This window comes from Lycorma delicatula, chromosome 5, assembly GCF_047948215.1.
Source record: "Lycorma delicatula isolate Av1 chromosome 5, ASM4794821v1, whole genome shotgun sequence".
In the NCBI taxonomy this organism is placed as follows: domain Eukaryota; kingdom Metazoa; phylum Arthropoda; class Insecta; order Hemiptera; family Fulgoridae; genus Lycorma; species Lycorma delicatula.
The window spans coordinates 64768601-64788747 of NC_134459.1; the positions used below are offsets into that span (position 1 = coordinate 64768601).

The window sequence follows — 20147 nt, forward strand, 5'->3', positions numbered from 1 at the left end:
ATACCTAGTTTAGGTATAATTTTTGTTTAGTAATATTAGTTAAGTTCTTTCAGTCTTATTTAAGACTCTGTAAGATGTGTTTTGTTTTGAGTTCACCGATGGGAATGTCACTCGTGGCATTCGCATCGGCGGCCTTCGCCGAGTCTGGACTGAAATGTCAAAAGGAGAGGTTTCGAGATAAACTCCGGTAAAGCCCATAAGGGCTAGGAATGCAGGGGTCGGCCGAGGGTGTCTTCCTCTACGGGGGTCAGGATTTGCTAGCTTCTGTCTTATGCATTAACTAAGGAATAGGATTTTTAATCTAGTTTCTGGAAACAAGGCTTTGCACTGTTAATTTATTACAGTAATTTTTTTAGTGCCTTATTTTAACGTTTCTATGCTCATGTTTTAACCTGCTCAGCCCGAGCATGTTTTCCGTCGATCTCCGTGACGGAATGTTAGTTTGTCATCTTTCTTACTTTGGTGGAAGGTTTTGGATACAAATTCCATGTGCTCAGAATATGAAATTTTATTTCATATTCTATGTTCGAAGTTCTAACTTTTAGTGGAAAAAACTTATCGAGCGAGTAAAATTTCTCGCTGAAATGTATACGCATGAGGTTGTTGCTAATGAAATTCTTTGTAATCATATTTTGATTCGTTAATGACGATTGTATTTTGTGACATATTTTTTTAAATTAAATTAAAATTTTGCAATTTCTATTTCAATTTGTTCCTTTTGATAAATTTAAACTAAGTTTAATTCCAATAATTTTTTATTTTATCGTATATCTTATTTTTTATAATGTTAAATTCTGATTTTCATATCAAATATTGCACTGCACTTAGCAGTACAGAATTCAAATGCTGTGAATACTACCTACGTTGTAATATGGAACTTTGGAACAGTTTCCGGTTCCGGCGGATGCTTCTCGAGGTCATGTTCTACGTCCCATGTCGATTAATCATTTTTTAAGTAATTTTTCTCTTCGTTGTGAATGCTCTTTAGAAAGGAAAATTAAAAGAATATTACATTCTTTTAGTAAAAATCAATTTTAAATACAAATATATGTTTTTTTAATTTAATTTTTGTGATTTTGTAATATTAAAACAATTAAGTTTCCAATTCATATAACTTTACTTTGAATATATATCGGAAGAATATAAGTGCAATGCTGTTTATAAAAACTTTTGGGTTCGAAGATCGTGACAGTTGGGTCCGAAGTCAGTTTCAGATCTGTTAGTGCCTTCATCAGTCGTTCTCTTGGTGCATCCTTAGGGATAAAATGTGTTGTTCCTAATTTGATAACGTTATTCCTTTTTTTCGTACGCTGAATTTTGTCACACTTACACTGCCTCGTTGCAACACTTTACAACGGGGCAGCATCTGTACTGAACCCACCGGGTTGGTCTAATGATGAACGCGTCTTCCCAAATCGGCTGATTTGGAAGTCGAGAGTTCCAGCGTTCAAATCCTAATAAATTCAGTTATTTTTATACGGATTTGAATACTAGTTCGTGATTACCGGTGTTCTTTGGTGGTTAGGTTTCAATTAACCACACATCTCAGGAATGGTCGAACTGAGACTGTGCAAGACTACATTTCATTTACACTCATACATATCATCCTCTGAAGTAATATGTGAACGGTAATTCCTGGAGGCTCTAAAAGGAAAAAGAAAAAAAGCATCTGTAATGAAATTCAAATAATTAAACAATATTTTGTTGCAAGTGATAGGTGAGAACCTTGTTGTAATGCTATTAATCGGCCGCTAAACCATGTAGGTTTTTTTTTCATTTACCTGCTACTGTAGGTAATTTTTTCTCCAATTAATGAGTTTGACCTCTTACATCCCATTATAATAATAGGATTGTGTACGTGTAATGTATGTTCCCTGTAACTATTTAATAAACCTATTTATTTATTTGTGAAAAATTGAAAATATCCGGATTTTTATTGTTGGGTCGGATTACGAGGCGGTTATTACTTATAAAAATGGTCATTAATTTTTCAGTGAAATTGAAAACTATGCATTTATATATCGTAGTAAGTAGAGTGCTTCAGTTTAAATTCGGAGAGATGTAATGTCTTTTTTTTATTCATTCATGAATTTTGATGTATTTTGTTTTAATCTGTTTTCATTTTGATAGAATACATGTTTTAAAAATAGCTTGATTTTATATATCTATATGTAATTTTTTTTTTTTTTTAAATAGTAAAGTTGCATTTATTTTGAAGGGAATGACAAATACACAGCTGTTCGACCCCTGAACGTCCCTTTCCTTTACAGTACCTTAAACCTTAACTTTATTCGTTAAACATATCCTGTAGTATAGCAACAGCTGGCCTTAATATTCGTTAAATATTCTATGCTTATATATTCATTACCTGTTGAAATATTAGGACAGTTATTAAATTGAATTACATTGTATTTTTTACAGCATTCTAAAATATTTAATACATAATTTGAGGCTAAGAATTCTACATTCAGGTTATATAATTCAAGTCTCAGAAAAACTTAGTATTCTTTTTTAATCATTCATAATGTGCTAAGTAAATTAACTTAATAAGAAGGAAATTTACACTTTTGTTATTATCTTTTCAAATTTGTAAAAATAAACTGATTTAATATCAAACATTAATCGGATTTGTAAACCTTAACTTGGGTTGTATTTTTTACTATTGAAAGTTATTTTTTTAGTATTCTTTATATATTTCCTTGTAAAGTATAATTACATCTCTTGGATCTCCGTCAAAAAGTCAGAAGGAGTTAAAAAAAGGGTTGTCAGATCATTGTTTGGCGCGCAGAAGTATGAATCTTGTAGAACGTTTTTAAGAATATACAATTTCTTTACTAAAAATTAAACTCGCTTTTTTTTTTAACATAATATCAATTACTACCAAACCAAGTCAGACAACGGAACTATTTTCGTTCAACTCATCATAATGTTTCGGCATTAGAGAAAGGGTCTAATTATATTTATGTTACTATTTTAAAAAGTTTTTCACTAATTTATTTAAAATGCAATTTAAAGAGTTTCTTTTACAGGAATAATATTACTCTGTATTTATTACTAAAATATTACTCTAAATATTACTAATATTTATTAATTTATAATTTATTTATTACCGATCAAAATAAAATACTTATTTAATAGCAAAGGAAATAAAATACTGTGAGAGATATTTTATGTTGAGGTTTTAAAGGATTTATGATTTAAGGGAATCCAACCAATTTTTTTTAAGCATTGGATTTTAATTAAATTTGTAGTAAAATTGAAAAATCCGTTCTTATTCATACAATTTAAATGATATTGTATTTATCTGTTTACAAAGAATGCATTATATATAAATTTTGAATCTTTACTCAAAAAATGTTACGAGTTCAGCTCCAATAAAAATGTCTTCCTTAAAGCATAAATATAAGCCTTATGTATGAAAACCAGTCATATAACTGATAACTTTTCTAAAAAACTAAACTAATTTATCTTACAAAATGATTTCTTTTAAAATTAAACTAAAAATATTGGATAAGCTCTGCTAAAATTAAACAGAAATTGTAGCAGTAATTAGTTTGGCATCAGATAGCAGTTACCCTCCAGAAATGCCATATTCATATTTTTAAGAATATATAATCCCATGCCAAGCTTATCAGGGAAAGTGATAAGGGAAGCTAAGTACTGTCAATTTTTTCTTCACTGAGCTGTATATATTGTTATATCAGCAAACCTTAACAAATTTGTAAATTGTTTATAAACAACCTATATATTTTAATGCAGTAATTTATTTTTGACATTTTTTTAATTATTTTCATTTTTTTTTTACAGCTCCTAGATCAAGCGGAGGTAGTGGTGGAACAAATAACTTACCACCTTTATTATTTCATCAAGTACATGGGGACAATATTAGAGTATTAAGAGATGGTGTTGTCGCAAAACGTGCTGAAAGTTTCTGTAAAGGAGTTACATTCACTAATAGACCTGTCAAAGTTTCAGAAAAGGTAAGACTTCTTTTGTTAAGTAATATTGTTCAATATTATTATTTATTAAAATTATTTATATAATCTTTGTAGATCATTATGTTCTGATCTCTGCTCTAAACTTTTCTGGTGAATTCGTAAATAAATAAATGTAATGTTTATATTGTCATGCACTGATGTCACAAATAAAAATTATTCAGCAGCGATGTACATGTTATTATGTTCTACATCTATTTTATTCAAGATTTGTTTACTAAATAGTTATTAATTAATATCTGCTTTCTATTGTTAACTCTTGTAACTAGTCATATCATTCATGTTTGCTACTTAACAGATCGCACATGATCAAGAAGCAGACAACATTAATTTACGTAAAAGAAAATTATAATATTTTAATTAAATATCTTAGTTGTTTAGTTATGAATTCTTTCATCAAATAGTGTACATTGCAGAATTATATTTTTATAATTTTCATGTTTGGCTTAAATTTTTTTTATTATACCGGTGCTGCGATTATAACTATAATATAATTATAGCCTTATTATAATCGTGCTCCAATTTATGTGAGCAGAATAAATGTATTTGTTATGATTCAAAATAATATTTTATTTATGGGTAAAATGAATTTGTTTGAAATTTTCTTTTTAGCCAAATTAGCAAATAATCTATTAGATTACCAAAAATCCTTTCATACCAATTAGAATAAAATAAAAGAAGATAGAAACCAACCTGGTTCATGCTGGCTTGAACTCAGATCATGTAAAATTTTAAACCTGACAAAATTAAAAAAAAAAATCTTGGTTAGTTTTTATTCATCTATCTTATTTTATATAAATTGATTTTTATTTTTAATGTTCTTTGTTTAGGTTTACGTTAAGTTCCTTGAGGTGTCAAATAATTGGAGTGGTGTGATTAGATTTGGATTCACGTGTAATGACCCAAATAATTTACGATATGGACTTCCTAAATATGCATGTCCAGGTATGTTAAGTTGAGATTATTTTTTTCCCCAGTGTTTGTGTTATTGTATCAAATTACTAACAAGATTAAATTTCCAATTTCATTGATGGTTTAGGTGGTTTGATATTATCATGAAAGTTATATTTGTACTGAATTTAAGAATCTTAAATAAAATGTCTTTGTTTTATGAGTCTTAAAAAAATTATTGCATCAGCATTTTGTTTGTAATATTGTTTATGGTAATTATCTGTCTGAAGTAAACATCAACATGTAAAATCTGAATTCAAGTAAAACTGTTTATGGATAATATAAATCACTGTTTCTCAACTTGGAGGTGATAGTAATATGAAAGGGGGATCACAAAATTAGCTTGTAACTTTACATGTAAACAATAATGAAATCATTTATTAAAAAAAAATCATTTATTATGAACATTTTACATATATTTATAAGTACACATTAAAGAAAATAAATTAATGAGGTGGTTAAGTTTATTTTCCATTTAAAAATTTCTCCATAAGTGGATCTACGCTAGAAACGCACAAAAACAAATCGTTTTCAAGGGATAGAAGACGATTCCTATATTTAGTTTTTAGCACAACCATAGACGAAAAACCCTTTTCACAGAGTTAAGACATGGAAAAAGGAATTAATATTTTCAATACTTCTGTGACTAAATTTCCATATTCACTTGACGGCAATCCAAAATGTATCTAAAATCTTCAGATGTGAATTGTAGTTGTTACGTTCCATTGGCAAATTCCTCAATGAGCTGATAGTAAATCTCAACTGTTAACTTAGCAGCTGCAAAAACCTTTTTTCTAAATGGATTCAGTACACATCTCTTCGAGAAATCATTTTTATCTTCCAGGAAATACTCCGCAAACTGAATTTTTAGCACATGTAAATGCACCTTCTAAATTATTATTTATTATTATTATTATTATTAACCTTCTAAATCTCTGGTGAATAATAGTGTCTTCTTCATCCAAATTTTTCTCAATATTTTCAGAAGTGAGTGGAAGCATATCAAAATTTTTGCTTTGAAGGCGAATAATCCAGCAAGTGTCTTAATGAAAGCATGGACTTTATATGTCATTAATAAAATGTTTTTTATCACGTCCTTATAAATTCACATTCAAGTCATTTAATTGTGAAATTACATCAACTAAGTAAGCCAACAACAACATATACTCATTATTCTGTGAACACATTGAGAATGGCGTTCATAATATTTAACTTACAGCAAAATGTTTCAAAGTGTGATCTTCCACACTTATCCAAAGTGTAGTTTTACATTTTCTTAGTTTTTTTTTTATTTTTATTTAAATGAGTTCAAAAAAGTCTGTGATATAAAGTTTTTAAATGAAAATATTCTACTAATTGTTACTGAAACTATTTAATCATGCTATATATTTTTTTTTAAAGATCTTACTAATAAACCTGGATATTGGGCAAAGGCATTAGCAGAAAGGTTTTGTGAAAGAGATACCGTCCTATTCTATTATGTGACATCAGCTGGTGATGTACATTTTGGTATCAATGGAGAAGAAAAGGGAGTTTTCTTCAGTGGTGTTGAGACGCGTAACCAGTTATGGGCGATGATTGATGTTTATGGTAATTCCACTGCTATTGAGTTACTTGACGCTAGACATCAGTTAAATAATTCTAGAAGGTGAGTAAAAAATTATATTTTAATTATTATTAATATGAAAAGTTTTAATGTATTTTTGAAAGTGCAAAATAAAATCCTCAGGATTAGTTTTAAATGAAGTAAGAATATAAATCAGTATGTTTGTGTTCATTAAATGCTGTTAGTATTTTTTTGGGAATGATTGTAGCAGCCAGTGTCATTTTAAATACAGGAAAAAAATTACCATTTTCTAATTAATTATTTTTTTAAAATAATAAATTAAATTTTCATCCATCTTATTATTAAAATAAACACAATATGGCATTGCTGTATGGTTCTCTATATGATTTATTTATTCATGTAATATTTGTAACTTAACAAATGTAATCATATATATACAAGTATTATCACATCTAGGTACTGCTTACATAGCATATAAGTTTACATATATATGGTAAGAAATAGTTAAAAAAATTACATTCTATCAGCAGAATGTAATGATTGGTCATCATTATGTTGATTGTATTAAGAATAATAAACAGTGCAGAAAACTTGTCAGTATTAGAAATAAATAGCAACAAATTAACTTCTTACAATTTATTAATTATTTACGAATCCTTATTTCATTAATTAATAGAATTAGTTTATTGATAGATTTAGTTTCTGATACTGAGATACAATTTTTCTGTTATTTGTTCTGTTCTGCTTTTTGTTGTAAATATAAAGTTTTTAAAAAAATAATAAAACATCCTGTTTTGTTTGTTTTATAGGTCAATATCTAATGGTGTATCAGATTCAAGTCCAGATGTTGATAGATTAATAGTTCCTTCAATGGCAGCGTTAAGTATGCATAATAGTTCAAGAGAAGAACCAGTTGATGTATCTCCACCTGATTTAAGATATCAGCAACCAGGAATTCATTTTACACCTTTACTTTTCCATAGAACACGTGGCCGTAATGTTAGACTGAGTAATGATCGCTGTATAGCTACACGTTGCGATTCTGAATTTTGCCAAGGTTATGTGTTTACTGCTAGACCTATACAGCTTGGAGAAAGAATACTTATACAAGTAAGTATTGTATTTACTTAGAAAATTGTCATTGACTTTTATATTTAGTTATTATAAAATTAAGAGTTTTATATAATTTTATTACTGTGTGATGGTTCTAATTCAGAATGCATCTTAAATAAAATTTTGAATGATTCAGATGGAATTATGAATTTTTTTTATATATTCTTATTCTATGCTTGCTGTTTAGATTTTCACATCGATTTGTTATTTCTCTAATATTTAATATATTTATAATGGCTGGGATAGTATAGCCTCTTCTTGTATTGACAATTCATTTTTGTTTGATTTATTATTACTTTCAGTTATTTTTCTGTAAAGTATTTCTTTTTATGTTTAATTTTAGATCTTACAAAATATTTATATTAAAAATAAAATCTAAAATTTCTGTTGATCTATTAAGTAGACTGAATTTATCTATAACATTTACACTAAAAGCTTTTATAAACTTAAATCATGATTGTCTACTTTTATTGTTTTATCAGATTTTCTGACCTTTTTTAAGTACTATGTGAAAATTATCTATGGAGTACAACTGTATAAGTGGTTTACCTTTTTAGTGATGTCATAGGATTTTAATTACAACTATCTCCTGTTTGTTAGATTTTTATTAAGTTTATTTTTTTTAAAACTGAGGTTTACGTTTTACTGATGAACTTTGTTTTGTTTAATCAGGTTTTGGCAACTGATTCAGTGTACCTTGGTGCATTAGCATTAGGATTAACATCGTGTGATCCAGCAACATTGCAACCGAATGATCTACCTGATGATTCTGATTTATTACTTGACCGTCCTGAATACTGGGTTGTGAGTAAAGATGTTGCCAGCTGTCCTCAACGTGGTGATGAGTTAGCCTTCTGTATTACTCATAATGGTATGTACAATATTATATTGTTATGAAGTTCTTAATTTTATATTATGATAGTTTTACAGAAGTTGTTCTCTGCACACTTGTGCACACAAACACAATCAAACACAGATTTCTTGATAATTTATATTTATTATGAGGTGATAGTTTGTATTTTAATCGCTCATTTTTGGATAGGTCATTAAAATGTACATTTTTTTTTAACAGGTGAAGTTCAAATGAGTAAAAATGGAAGTCCTCCTACCATTTTAATGCACGTTGATCAATCACTAACATTATGGGCATTCCTTGATGTATATGGTTCAACACGCAAAATAAGAATGCTTGGCAGCACAATGGTGGAAACACATCGTTCTGGTAAATTATGTTATTTTATTTTCTTCACTTTAAATTAATATTTTCTAAATTTTAAATAATAATTTAATTTAATTTTAATAATAATAAATTGTTATTAAATAACTGATTTATATTCATTCATTCTGATTTATTCATTTTATGTTGTTTTAATTTTTTGAAATTATATTGTGTTCTAATCACGAAGATCTTACCTTTTGTGATAGAAAGAACTATTGTAATGATTTTTTTTTAGAATAGGTGTTATAACAAATTATTATTACCTAAATTTTAAACAGAAAGAATGGTTGTTCTGTGGAGGAAGTATTTGAAGAATTATGATGGTAGATTTTTTAAGATAATTTTGATCTTTTTTTTTTTGTGTTCAGTTATTTGACTGGTTTGATGCAGCTCTCCAAGATTCCCTATCTAGTGCTAGTCGTTTCATTTCAGTATACCCTCTACATCCTACATCCCTAACAATTTGTTTTACATATTCCAAACGTGGCCTGCCTACACAATTTTTCCCTTCTACCAGGTGTCCTTCCAATATTAAAGCGACTATTCCAGGATGCCTTAGTATGTGGTCTATAAGTCTGTCTCTTCTTTTAACTATATTTTTCCAAATGCTTCTTTCTTCATCTATTTGCCGCAATAACTCTTCATTTGTCACTTTATCCACCCATCTGATTTTTAACATTCTCCTATAGCACCACATTTCAAAAGCTTCTAATCTTTTCTTCTCAGATACTCCGATTGTCCAAGTTTCACTTCCATATAAAGCGACACTCCAAACATACACTTTCAAAAATCTTTTCCTTGCATTTAAATTAATTTTTGATGCAAACAAATTATATTTCTTACTGAAGGCTCGTTTAGCTTGTGCTATTCGGCATTTTATATCGCTCCTGCTTCATCCATCTTTAGTAATTCTACTTCCCAAATAACAAAATTCTTCTACCTCCATAATCTTTTCTCCTCCTATTTTCACATTCAGTGGTCCATCTTTGTTATTTCTACTACATTTCATTACTTTTGTTTTGTTCTTGTTTATTTTCATGCGATAGTTCATCTATGCCGTTCATTGTTTCTTCTAAGTCCTTTTTACTTTCGGCTAGAATTACTATATCATCAGCAAATCGTAGCATCTTTATCTTTTCACCTTGTACTGTTACTCCGAATGTAAATTGTTCTTTAACATCATTAACTGCTAGTTCCATGTAAAGATTAAAAAGTAACGGAGATAGGGAACATCCTTGTCGGACTCCCTTTCTTATTACGGCTTCTTTCTTATGTTCTTCAATTGTTACTGTTGCTGTTTGGTTCCTGTACATGTTAGCAATTGTTCTTCTATCTCTGTATTTGAACCCTAATTTTTTTAAAATGCTGAACATTTTATTCCAGTCTACGTTATCGAATGCCTTTTCTAGGTCTATAAACGCCAAGTATGTTGGTTTATTTCTCTTTAATCTTCCTTCTACTATTAGGCTGAGGCCTAAAATTGCTTCCCTTGTCCCTATACTTTTCCTGAAACCAAATTGGTCTTCTCCTAACACTTCCTCCACTCTCCTCTCAATTCTTCTGTATAGAATTCTAGTTAAGATTTTTGATGCATGACTAGTTAAACTAATTGTTCTATATTCTTCACATTTATCTGCCCCTGCTTTCTTTGGCATCATTACTATAACACTTTTTTTGAAGTCTGACGGAAATTCCTCATTTTCATAAATATTACACACCAGTTTGTATAATCTATCAATCGCTTCCTCACCTGCACTGCGCAGTAATTCTACAGGTATTCTGTCTATTCCAGGAGCCTTTCTGCCATTTAAATCTTTTAATGCTCTCTTAAATTCAGATCTCAGTATTGTTTCTCCCATTTCATCCTCCTCAACTTCCTCTTCTTCCTCTATAACACCATTTTCTAATTCATTTCCTCCATATAACTCTTCAATATATTCCACCCATCTATCAACTTTACCTTTCGTATTATATATTGGTGTACCATCTTTGTTTAACACATTATTAGATTTTAAATTTTGATCATGTTTACATAATTTAAATTGGGATTGCTAACTTTAATTAAGATTATTGTTGCTGTGAACTATGTATAACTTGTTACATATGAATCTATGTTTAATTTCTGATGGAGTGGTATCTGGAATGGTATTTTGGTTCCTCTTATATGCCATAAACCATATATGGAAGTAATTAATATAATTTTATAAAACACCAGATTGACTTAAAAGAACCATTCAGATTTCACTCTGGCTAGTATTGAATTAATAATGCTTATATCAATTAATTAATTTCATTAAAGTGCAATAGTGTGAAATTATAGGATCACTTTCAAACCTTAATCTAATCAACCACAAATTTGTTTCAAAACCTGGCAGAGTATTTGTATTCCTAAGTCTGTGGTGGTTGTTATTTTTGATAACTTGTTTAGGTTCTTAAATGAGGTAAATAATTTTTTGTGGTTCTTTCATGTACACTTGTTTAGTAATTAAATTAATTAAATAGATAATACCATATAAATGTGCAGTTAGCTGATAAATTAATGATAAGATATTTTGTATTTAGTAGAGGAGATAGTATATTACAGAACTTCTTATTTTATAAATTAATTTATTGTGTTAATATCTATTATATAGTAATTAATGATTGTTCCTAAATACAGAACAGTGCGTGGTCAATGATACTTCCAAGCTTTTTATTATTTCCAAATTTATATATTTTTATTCTCATTGTAATAATAATAATTCAATAATTATGATTGAAAAACTGTTGCATTCTTTTATATTAGCTCCTGTCCACCACCTAATTAGTTTGTTTGGTAGACACAACTGATTCCTAATATAACATAATAAATCTTTAAATTAAAAAAAAATGATTCATTTTTGTAAGAGATTACCATGTATTTATTTAACTTTATTTGTAGTATTATTTTAGTAGTACCTATGATAACAAAATTTTAATTTAAAATTTTTATTTTTAGGTATCACTTCTCCTCCACCGACACGAGATGATCTTATAAGAACACCAAATCAGTTGGTCAGTCGTGGACTTAGAGTTGCTTTACCTGAAACTAGATGTTGTCCTTCAACTACTCCAGAAGTTGTTCAGTTAGGTAGTAGTATTGGAGGTGGTACTGTTTTTGTTGTCAATCTGCCTCCTCCGACGCATCATCCTCAAGAGACAGCACCAGCTACATCTGCTACATTACTATCAACTTATAGTCATACATATATTGAGGTTTGTTTTATTTATTATTCTTTAAAATGTTTTTTTAAGAGTTTTTTCTGTCAGATTAATGTACAGATTTCAGTAGATTAAATTAAGAAAGAAGTTACAGGATTGGAGTTTTTTACTTCTTATTATTATCATTTTTTTTTTTGTGAACGTCATTGAAAGAATTGTTTTATATTGTTTTTAAAGTTACAAAGTATTATCGCTTACAATATTTTTTGTTATAATCTTTTCATAATTTAGCTTTTAGAATTAATTTTTAAATGGGTTGTTTGACTTGCTGCCTGGTAAGTAACTGTTGTGTTGATCACAGAGTATTGTAACTGGTTCACATCCTGTAAGTTTAGCTATATTCCTGTATGCAAACTAGATGTTTGATTTAGATGTAACTACAAGAATTATTTCATCATCAACCCTCGTTAAAATTGTGAAAAACCTTAATACGGCTTTATTTAATGAATACAGATATGACCTATATTTACATAATATAATAGAAAATTATATATTATACCTACATGTAGTGTAAATTATATTGTACCTATATTTATATAATGTACAAATAATTATTTTTAATATAGTAATAACTGATTGATTTTTTCCATAAATTTTTATGTTTCAATGTATGTAAATATTTTTTTTATTTTTTTTTAATTATAGCCTGTCAGTGCTACATCTTACTCGACAATAGATTCAACGCCAAGTATGCGAGAATGGGCTGAAACATCAGTTAGTGCTCCAGCAGGAAGTGAATGTTCAATTTGCTATGAGAGGGCGATTGACTCTGTTTTATATATGTGCGGACATATGTGTATGTGTTATGAATGTGCAGTTCAACAGTGGAGAGGGAAAGGCGGTGGACACTGCCCATTATGTCGTGCAGTTATCAGAGATGTTATTCGTACATATAAATCCTGATAATAAATTTTTGATTTATTATTTTTTTTATACGATTTGCCGTCTGTGGTTTAATTAGTTAACGACATTATTTGATATAATTCGCTGCTTATACCTCGACCTTTACCGTAATTTTAGATCCATCGATACGTATGTATGTTTGAGATGAAATATTGATTTAATCTTAGAAAAAGACAATAGTTGTGAAAAAGTTTTATTAGGATAATTATAAATGAATGATTTTTAATGTCCTATTCGATTTAAATCTATTATATATAATAGTTCATCATATATATATATATATATATATATATATATATATATATATATATACAATAACAACTGTAGGTAAAAAATAAATAAAAGTATACAGTAAAGTACATTTAAAGAATAAAAATTATGACTTGTCTGGTTTTTTTATTATAAAGATAGGTAGAAGTTAATAATTTTACAAAAAAAAATGTATTTTATCATATGTAAAAAATAAATAAATATAATAAATAAAATGTTAATCTATGAATTAATAATAATTAACTTTCTATTAAAATAGCAACTGTAAAAAGATTCAAAAAATGTTTTATTCATATATCTTTAATAATTATTATTTCTTCTTTTTAATGGTTATAAATAAATAATCGCTGAAAAAAAAATAGTTTGGTAAATAACAGTATAAATCCTTTGAATATGCATTTGTTTTTCTATTATATTCCATCATGAATGAATTTTTCTGTTGTGATTTATAAAAAAAAAGTTGCTCCTTTTACCCTCATTGAAGTAAATTATTTTTTCCTTGCATTAATATTATACATATTTGATTTGAATTTATCATGTTAATAAATAATTAATATTATTAAGAAAAAATAACAATGACTAAAACTTGGATTAACAAAAATATAACAATTTTAAAACTACAAGGAAAAATGATTAACGTATCACCAGTGACACCACTGTTGTTTTTCTTTTAACTTTAAAAAAAATGGTTATAAAAGTGTGAAACCAAAGGTACACATTAATTACTTGCAATTTAGCTTTGTAGGTAGTATCAAAATGTGAAAAACTAAAATAAAACGGTAACAGCTGTCAGCTGTTTCCGTTTTACTTTAGTTTTTTAAAGCAATAAAAAAAAATTATATTACGTTGCCCACTTAGTTTTAAGAAAATTCATGAATTATTAAACTGCTAAATCTTGGCTAAATTTCTATTTAGCTACTAATATATTTATGCATACTAAGTATTAAAAATAAACATTTTGAGTAATACTGTTTGTTATAATAAATTAACTGAAAAATTATACACTTTTTTCTGCAGCTGCAGATCATTACATTTAACTGTTGGAATAAAGGGGTTGCAGCTATAGTCAAATAATTCATTGAAAGGGTTTATTCAATTTTTTTAAATTTATATGGAACTAAAATTATCTTTTTGTATAAAAATAACTCATAAATATTAAATAAATGTTTTTGATCTTTTCTATTATTTAAACAAAAAAAAAGTATGATAAATGATGTACAGTAGAAAGTAAACAATCTTATTTCAGTATTGGCCGTATAGTTTAATCTAGTCTTGTGTTAATATATATTGTATAAAATAACATAATTTGTATAAGTATGATAAATATATTTAATTTAGAAGTTGGACAATTTTATTATCTTGTAAATTTATTTTTAAAAATGTATTTTATTTATTTTACATCATATATTTATATTATTAATTATATATATTTTTTTTTCATTAGTATAGTATTAAAATTTTACAAATATACTGTTTGTATAATGTATACATTTGCATGCATAGAAACTGGTGTTTTGAACATACACAATCTGAACAGATAACAGTGAAATCTTTGTAATAAAAAAAATGTATTACTATTAAACCTTCATTGTATATCATATTTATTTATTTATTGAAAAAATATATACTTAAAACAATTGATATATAATTGTAAAATAGTGAATTGAAAGTATTTTATCAATTTTTTTTTTTAATGAAAAACTAAATTAAAAATTTAGTAATATTTATTTTGAATGTTTTTATGGTGGAGAAAGTTCATTATTTAGTTCTTGTTGGAAAATAATATTTTAAATTAACTATTCTTTTCTGAAATGACTACAAACAAAACTTTAAATAAAGAAATGTTTAAAATAAGAATTTATATTTAGTGTGTAATAGTAGAAGTAATGATGTTTGGAATTATAAATTGAGGCATGGGAAAGCTTTTTGTATAGTAGATGAATTATATATATATATATATATATATAATTTTTAAAATGCTTGTGTAGTATAATAGTAATTTTTACAATGACCTTACTACCATTCAGTTGCTGTATAATTTTCAAAACATCTTTTACATCTTATTGTATCTCATGTTAGTTATAAATAACTCTGCCAAATAATATTTATTATTACAAATTAAAGTAAAATTTTTGAGGCTGAATTTTTATTCCATTAATTATTTTATATGAATGTTTAATAAATTTTTATGTCTTCCTTGTGTTTATTTCGGTTCAGGGACCCTTTTTATGTATAACTTCCAATCGAATAAATGAGACTTTGTTAGATTAAATATATCATAAGTAATTATTTGTTGTAATGAATAAAAAAGATCATTTTAGTGATTAAAAAAAACTGTTTGTATTAATCCGGTTCACAATTTTTTTTTTATGATACAAGTATAAACCTTTTCTGTATTTTCTTACCAGGTGATACAGTCAAATTGTGTTCTGAGTGATGATGTACTTGCTTATTGTAAGGTTTATTTTTGGTCGCTCAAATTGTGATGAAATATAAATGGAATTATACATTAATAACTTAATAATTAATTTTGAATTTTTTTACTTGAAGACTTGATATAAATTAATATAAAATTGGTCGATGCTATTAGAAGAAACCTGAAATTATTTATTTAAATGCATTAATATAAGGCAAGACTTTCTTCTATTGCAAGCATACAAAGTTATAAAAGTATAAACAAGTTGAAGTCAATCAAAACTGGTGATTCTTGGAAGGTTAAGAAACCAACATTGAACTGTGTTTCATGATTGTTTAATTTTACTCGTTACAAGTTTCTCTGTAAAATTTGTTTATATGTAAAGTAATTACTCTAGTGTTTTCAGGTAGTGGTGAATAGTGGATATTCCAAAATGTTTTCCACCCTGAATGGGTTAATACATTATTTATACTGTGAAATATAAAATAAATTGTTTTAATTGTAGATCTATCTGAATGTACTTCACTCATTGGAAGAAAGGAGGTTGTTGTGGTTTTGTTTTAACTAATAATATTTTATGTTATAAATAAACTATTGCTTTTAGTACAGTACATTACATTTAATATTATATAAAACTATTATTATTTTGTTATTGTATTATTATATTCATGGGCATACGCTTGTGTGAATACACTTTAATATGACAATAGAAAGAATAACTGTCAGTGTTTATATTTTCAGTTTATGAATACAGATTAAGTGTGTGGTGCCACTTTTGGATTCTTATTATTTATTTTATTTCATTTCCTTCAAAATAAGTTTTGCCTGTTTCTGAATTTTCATTTACAGTGGAGTTATTTCTTTTATTAATTTAAAAAAAGTCCGTGTATGTTTTTGATTTTGAAATGAAAAAGTTCTTCTGTTATTTTATTTTTTATCTTCAATCATGTATTTATCTGCATTTTTATAAATTTACTGTTTTTACATTATTCTCACCAATAGTGTATAAATAAATGTATATTGTAAATGCTTGAATGACCTAATTTTGTGCATAAAATTTGAAATTTTTTTGTTATTTATACAGTTGTAGAATATTATAGATGTTTTGTAATCTGCATATGTATATTTTTTAAATTAATGATGCAACTATTATAAAGAGACATATTAAAAATTTTAAAAAAAGTAGTAATAATCTCTGATTCTTAATTGATATTAATGATTTTATGTTTGTAGTCAGTATTAATATGAAAGTTTTGTTATTATATGTTATGTTTGATTTCAAAGGGGTTTATTTATTTTATTTTAATATCTGTGAGTATAATTCTTTTATAAACAGTAATCTTGTCCATTTTTACCTCGTGTTTTATTATTCTCTTCTGTTAATACTTAAATTACAATTATTATTAAATGCTGTTTACCACCTGTTGTAATATAACATGCTGTATGATGGAGGGCATTAAAAAATAATATTCTGGTTAATAATAAACGTGTAGTTCAGTGTTTTTAATTTTTTTTTACTGCATTTTATTAACTGATAAAAATCAATTGAAGGCTTTATGGATTAAATAAAAATTGATTTTTCTATGTTAAATTATTTGCATATTCCTTGCTTAAGTATTCTGTTGTTTATGGGCATTGTTTAGAAGATTGCATGTAGATTTGATTAAAATTGGTTATTGAAGACTATAAATTTGACAATTTTTATAGTACATTTATATTTTATATTATCATACTTCCTTAAATACAAATAAGTCATAATTAAGTTCTGAGATTACTTTACCAAAGATTTTTTTTCTGTCATTCTAATTCAGCACAACACAGTTTGTGCAGTGTATGTTTGATCTATCTTCAAGGGCTGCTAGTATGTTATTGATCAGACAGTAAATATGAAAATATTATCTCGAATTACCTGGGCAGTTGTGAGTGGAACCTTATTTACTTTTTTTTTAAGCTTGACTAGTTATAGTTGTGCCTTACAATATTTGTATCATTACAAATATTGTAACGCACAACTACATTGTAAGATCCTAAATATATCTATGCTCTTATATTGTATTTATAAGAGCCTAAATATATTTGTATATAAATACAGATAAGTAGCTTTTGCTAGTATTTTGTAAGAACAGGTTTTTTATTGGTTGTCTAAGTATAATCTTGCAAACATACCATTAATTGAGCTGCCATATTTACTTATTTAATTCTCCTCATATCGTTATTGCTGAAATCATGAGAACTCTGTCCTTTTGACACTTGCTCAATACCATTTCTCACTCCCTCAACTATTTCTTATTGGGCCTGTTGCGGCTCTTTTCCCCTCACTCCTACACTCCCCAACTTACACTCCCCAACGCTTGTCAGCGTTATTTTACCAACTGATTCTAATTCTAAATAATATCACAAAAAGGTTTAAAAACTTGCTTTATACTTATTAGTCAATCGGTAATGTCAGGAAGTATGTTAAATTAAGGATGCAAGATTTGAGGACAAACATGAAAAAAAAACATTGTAAGTTAAAGAAAAGCAAGTAACAATCCATTCCTTTGTATATTCCAGGTTTCATAAATCAGATTATTATCATACACTGCATGAGTTTAATTAGTAGGATAATTTGGATTTCAAAAGATAACATCATATATTGAATCTCCGCATAGCAATTTTGCAGATTTTGCTATTTTTTACACCTGTACCCATAATTTATACCTATACGGGGGATGTTTGGAAAAGTAATGGTTAAATATTGCATTGTCACCCAACCTTAGTAACCATGCAAAATTTCATCAATCGGTAATGTCAGGAAGTATGTTAAATTACGGATGCAAGATTTAAGGACAAACATGAAAAAAAAACATTGTGAGTTAAAGAAAAGCAAGTAACAATCCAATCCTTTGTATGTTCCAGGTTTCATAAATCATTGTCTTTGTGCTCGACGATTCTCTGAAGAATCCTTTCTACTTTCTCTTGATTGTTTTTTTCATTTAGTAAAGAAAACTGAAGGTGCATGGAGAAGTAGCCCAAAATCCTGTTATATGGTTAGGGATATTGTGTCTTTTGTCATTGGTTAAGGGTGGTGAATTGAAGAAAATTTTATCTTCAGTTGGACTATGGATGAAATCTGTAGTCTCTGACCCAAATCTGTTCATCAGCCTAGTTTTTTACTGGGTTTAGTTACTTGACCTAACATTGGTTTGCTGAAATTAGTGGGGGCACCTTTGCAGGATAAATGTTAATTTGAATGAAGAGGCCAAATGAATTCTTTGTAATGAATCGATATATAATTAAGCTAAGTGTACAGCATCAATAGCTTCATACTATTTTCTTATAGCTGAAGCTAATTCTCAGACCCCTATTTAATATTTCCAAAATGGCAGACACTGAGTGCTACATTATTAAACGTATGAGATTTTTTTGAAAGTTATTGAATGACAAATGCTATAGTAATGTCTTAAAAGGCATATGATTTGAAATTTAAGATTATATTATTATTTATGAGATAGCATTATTATTATTTTAAACGCAGAATAAAAATTTGCTTTTAAAGTAACAATTATCACCAGTTTTTAGTTATAAAATTGGTTGTTATAGTTAGTGTTGTTATGTAAGTACTACATTTTTCATTTTTTTCTACATTTCTTTTTGTTTATTTGATTTACCTAAGGTTTACTTTTTTTATTCTTATATACACAGGCACGTGTATTAGTGTGCTTGTATACCATTTTAGTCACCTTGTGAACTGTTGATAGGCTATATTTATCATGACTTTTTATGTTATATGTGCCATTTCTTTCACATCTTCCAAACATTTATTATTTTAACGTCTATAATTTTCATATTGGTTAGTATCACTAACTAGAGTCTTAGGATTCTATTGCAAATGGATATTTCTCAAATAAGCATTTGTTAAATTTGTTGCCCTAGCACTATTTTTTATTTTGTCAGTAACATCACTTATTCCTTTTGGCTATTGGTATTACATAGTGATTTTATTAATTTATTGTAAATAATATCATAGTGAATTTATAAACTTACATTTATTTAGTTTTGTCTCTTGCTATTGTACAAATGTGTGTTTAAAATTAAAAACGTTAATTAGGAACAAATTTTCATAAATTTAATTTAATTTTGTTTTCATTAATGTCTCCTTTGTAGATTTTGATGGTTGAAAACTATTAAGGGGTAAAGTGGATCTTAAATTAAAAAAAAATTTAATTTTAATTGAACATAAATTATTTTTGAGACATTTTGAAAATTTGTACTACTTTTTTCCCACTCAAAGTTTAGTCTTTTTTTTTTAATATTTACATTTTATGAGTTATTTTTTCTCTTCTTTATTTTCCCATTAGCTTACGTCAAACTTGTATTCTCATAGAATGAATGCTGACATTATCGTGATGATTGTTATTTAGATAATTTTTTGCTTTAATTTTTATATAAATATATAGCGAAAATATAAATAGTATAATTCAGTTAGTAAAG

General features: G+C 27.2%; 1 protein-coding gene across 4 annotated transcripts in view; it reads left to right on the plus strand.

Annotated features, from left to right (window-relative positions):
• Positions 1-13264, plus strand: part of neur (E3 ubiquitin-protein ligase neur) — a 251961-nt gene extending 238697 nt beyond the window's left edge. For 2 of the 4 annotated variants that reach the window (XM_075366304.1, XM_075366300.1), the window contains exons 2-9: positions 3808-3980; positions 4826-4940; positions 6348-6594; positions 7323-7623; positions 8299-8497; positions 8699-8848; positions 11823-12079; positions 12731-13263. In XM_075366304.1, the coding sequence (XP_075222419.1) occupies positions 3808-3980; positions 4826-4940; positions 6348-6594; positions 7323-7623; positions 8299-8497; positions 8699-8848; positions 11823-12079; positions 12731-12988 (1700 nt within the window). In that variant the 3' untranslated portion in view covers positions 12989-13263. Of the gene's footprint in view, positions 1-3807; positions 3981-4825; positions 4941-6347; positions 6595-7322; positions 7624-8298; positions 8498-8698; positions 8849-11822; positions 12080-12730 lie in introns of all 4 variants that reach the window. The other 2 variants (XM_075366303.1, XM_075366302.1) reach the window with 1 other exon arrangement.
• The last annotated feature ends 6883 nt before the right edge of the window (positions 13265-20147 follow it).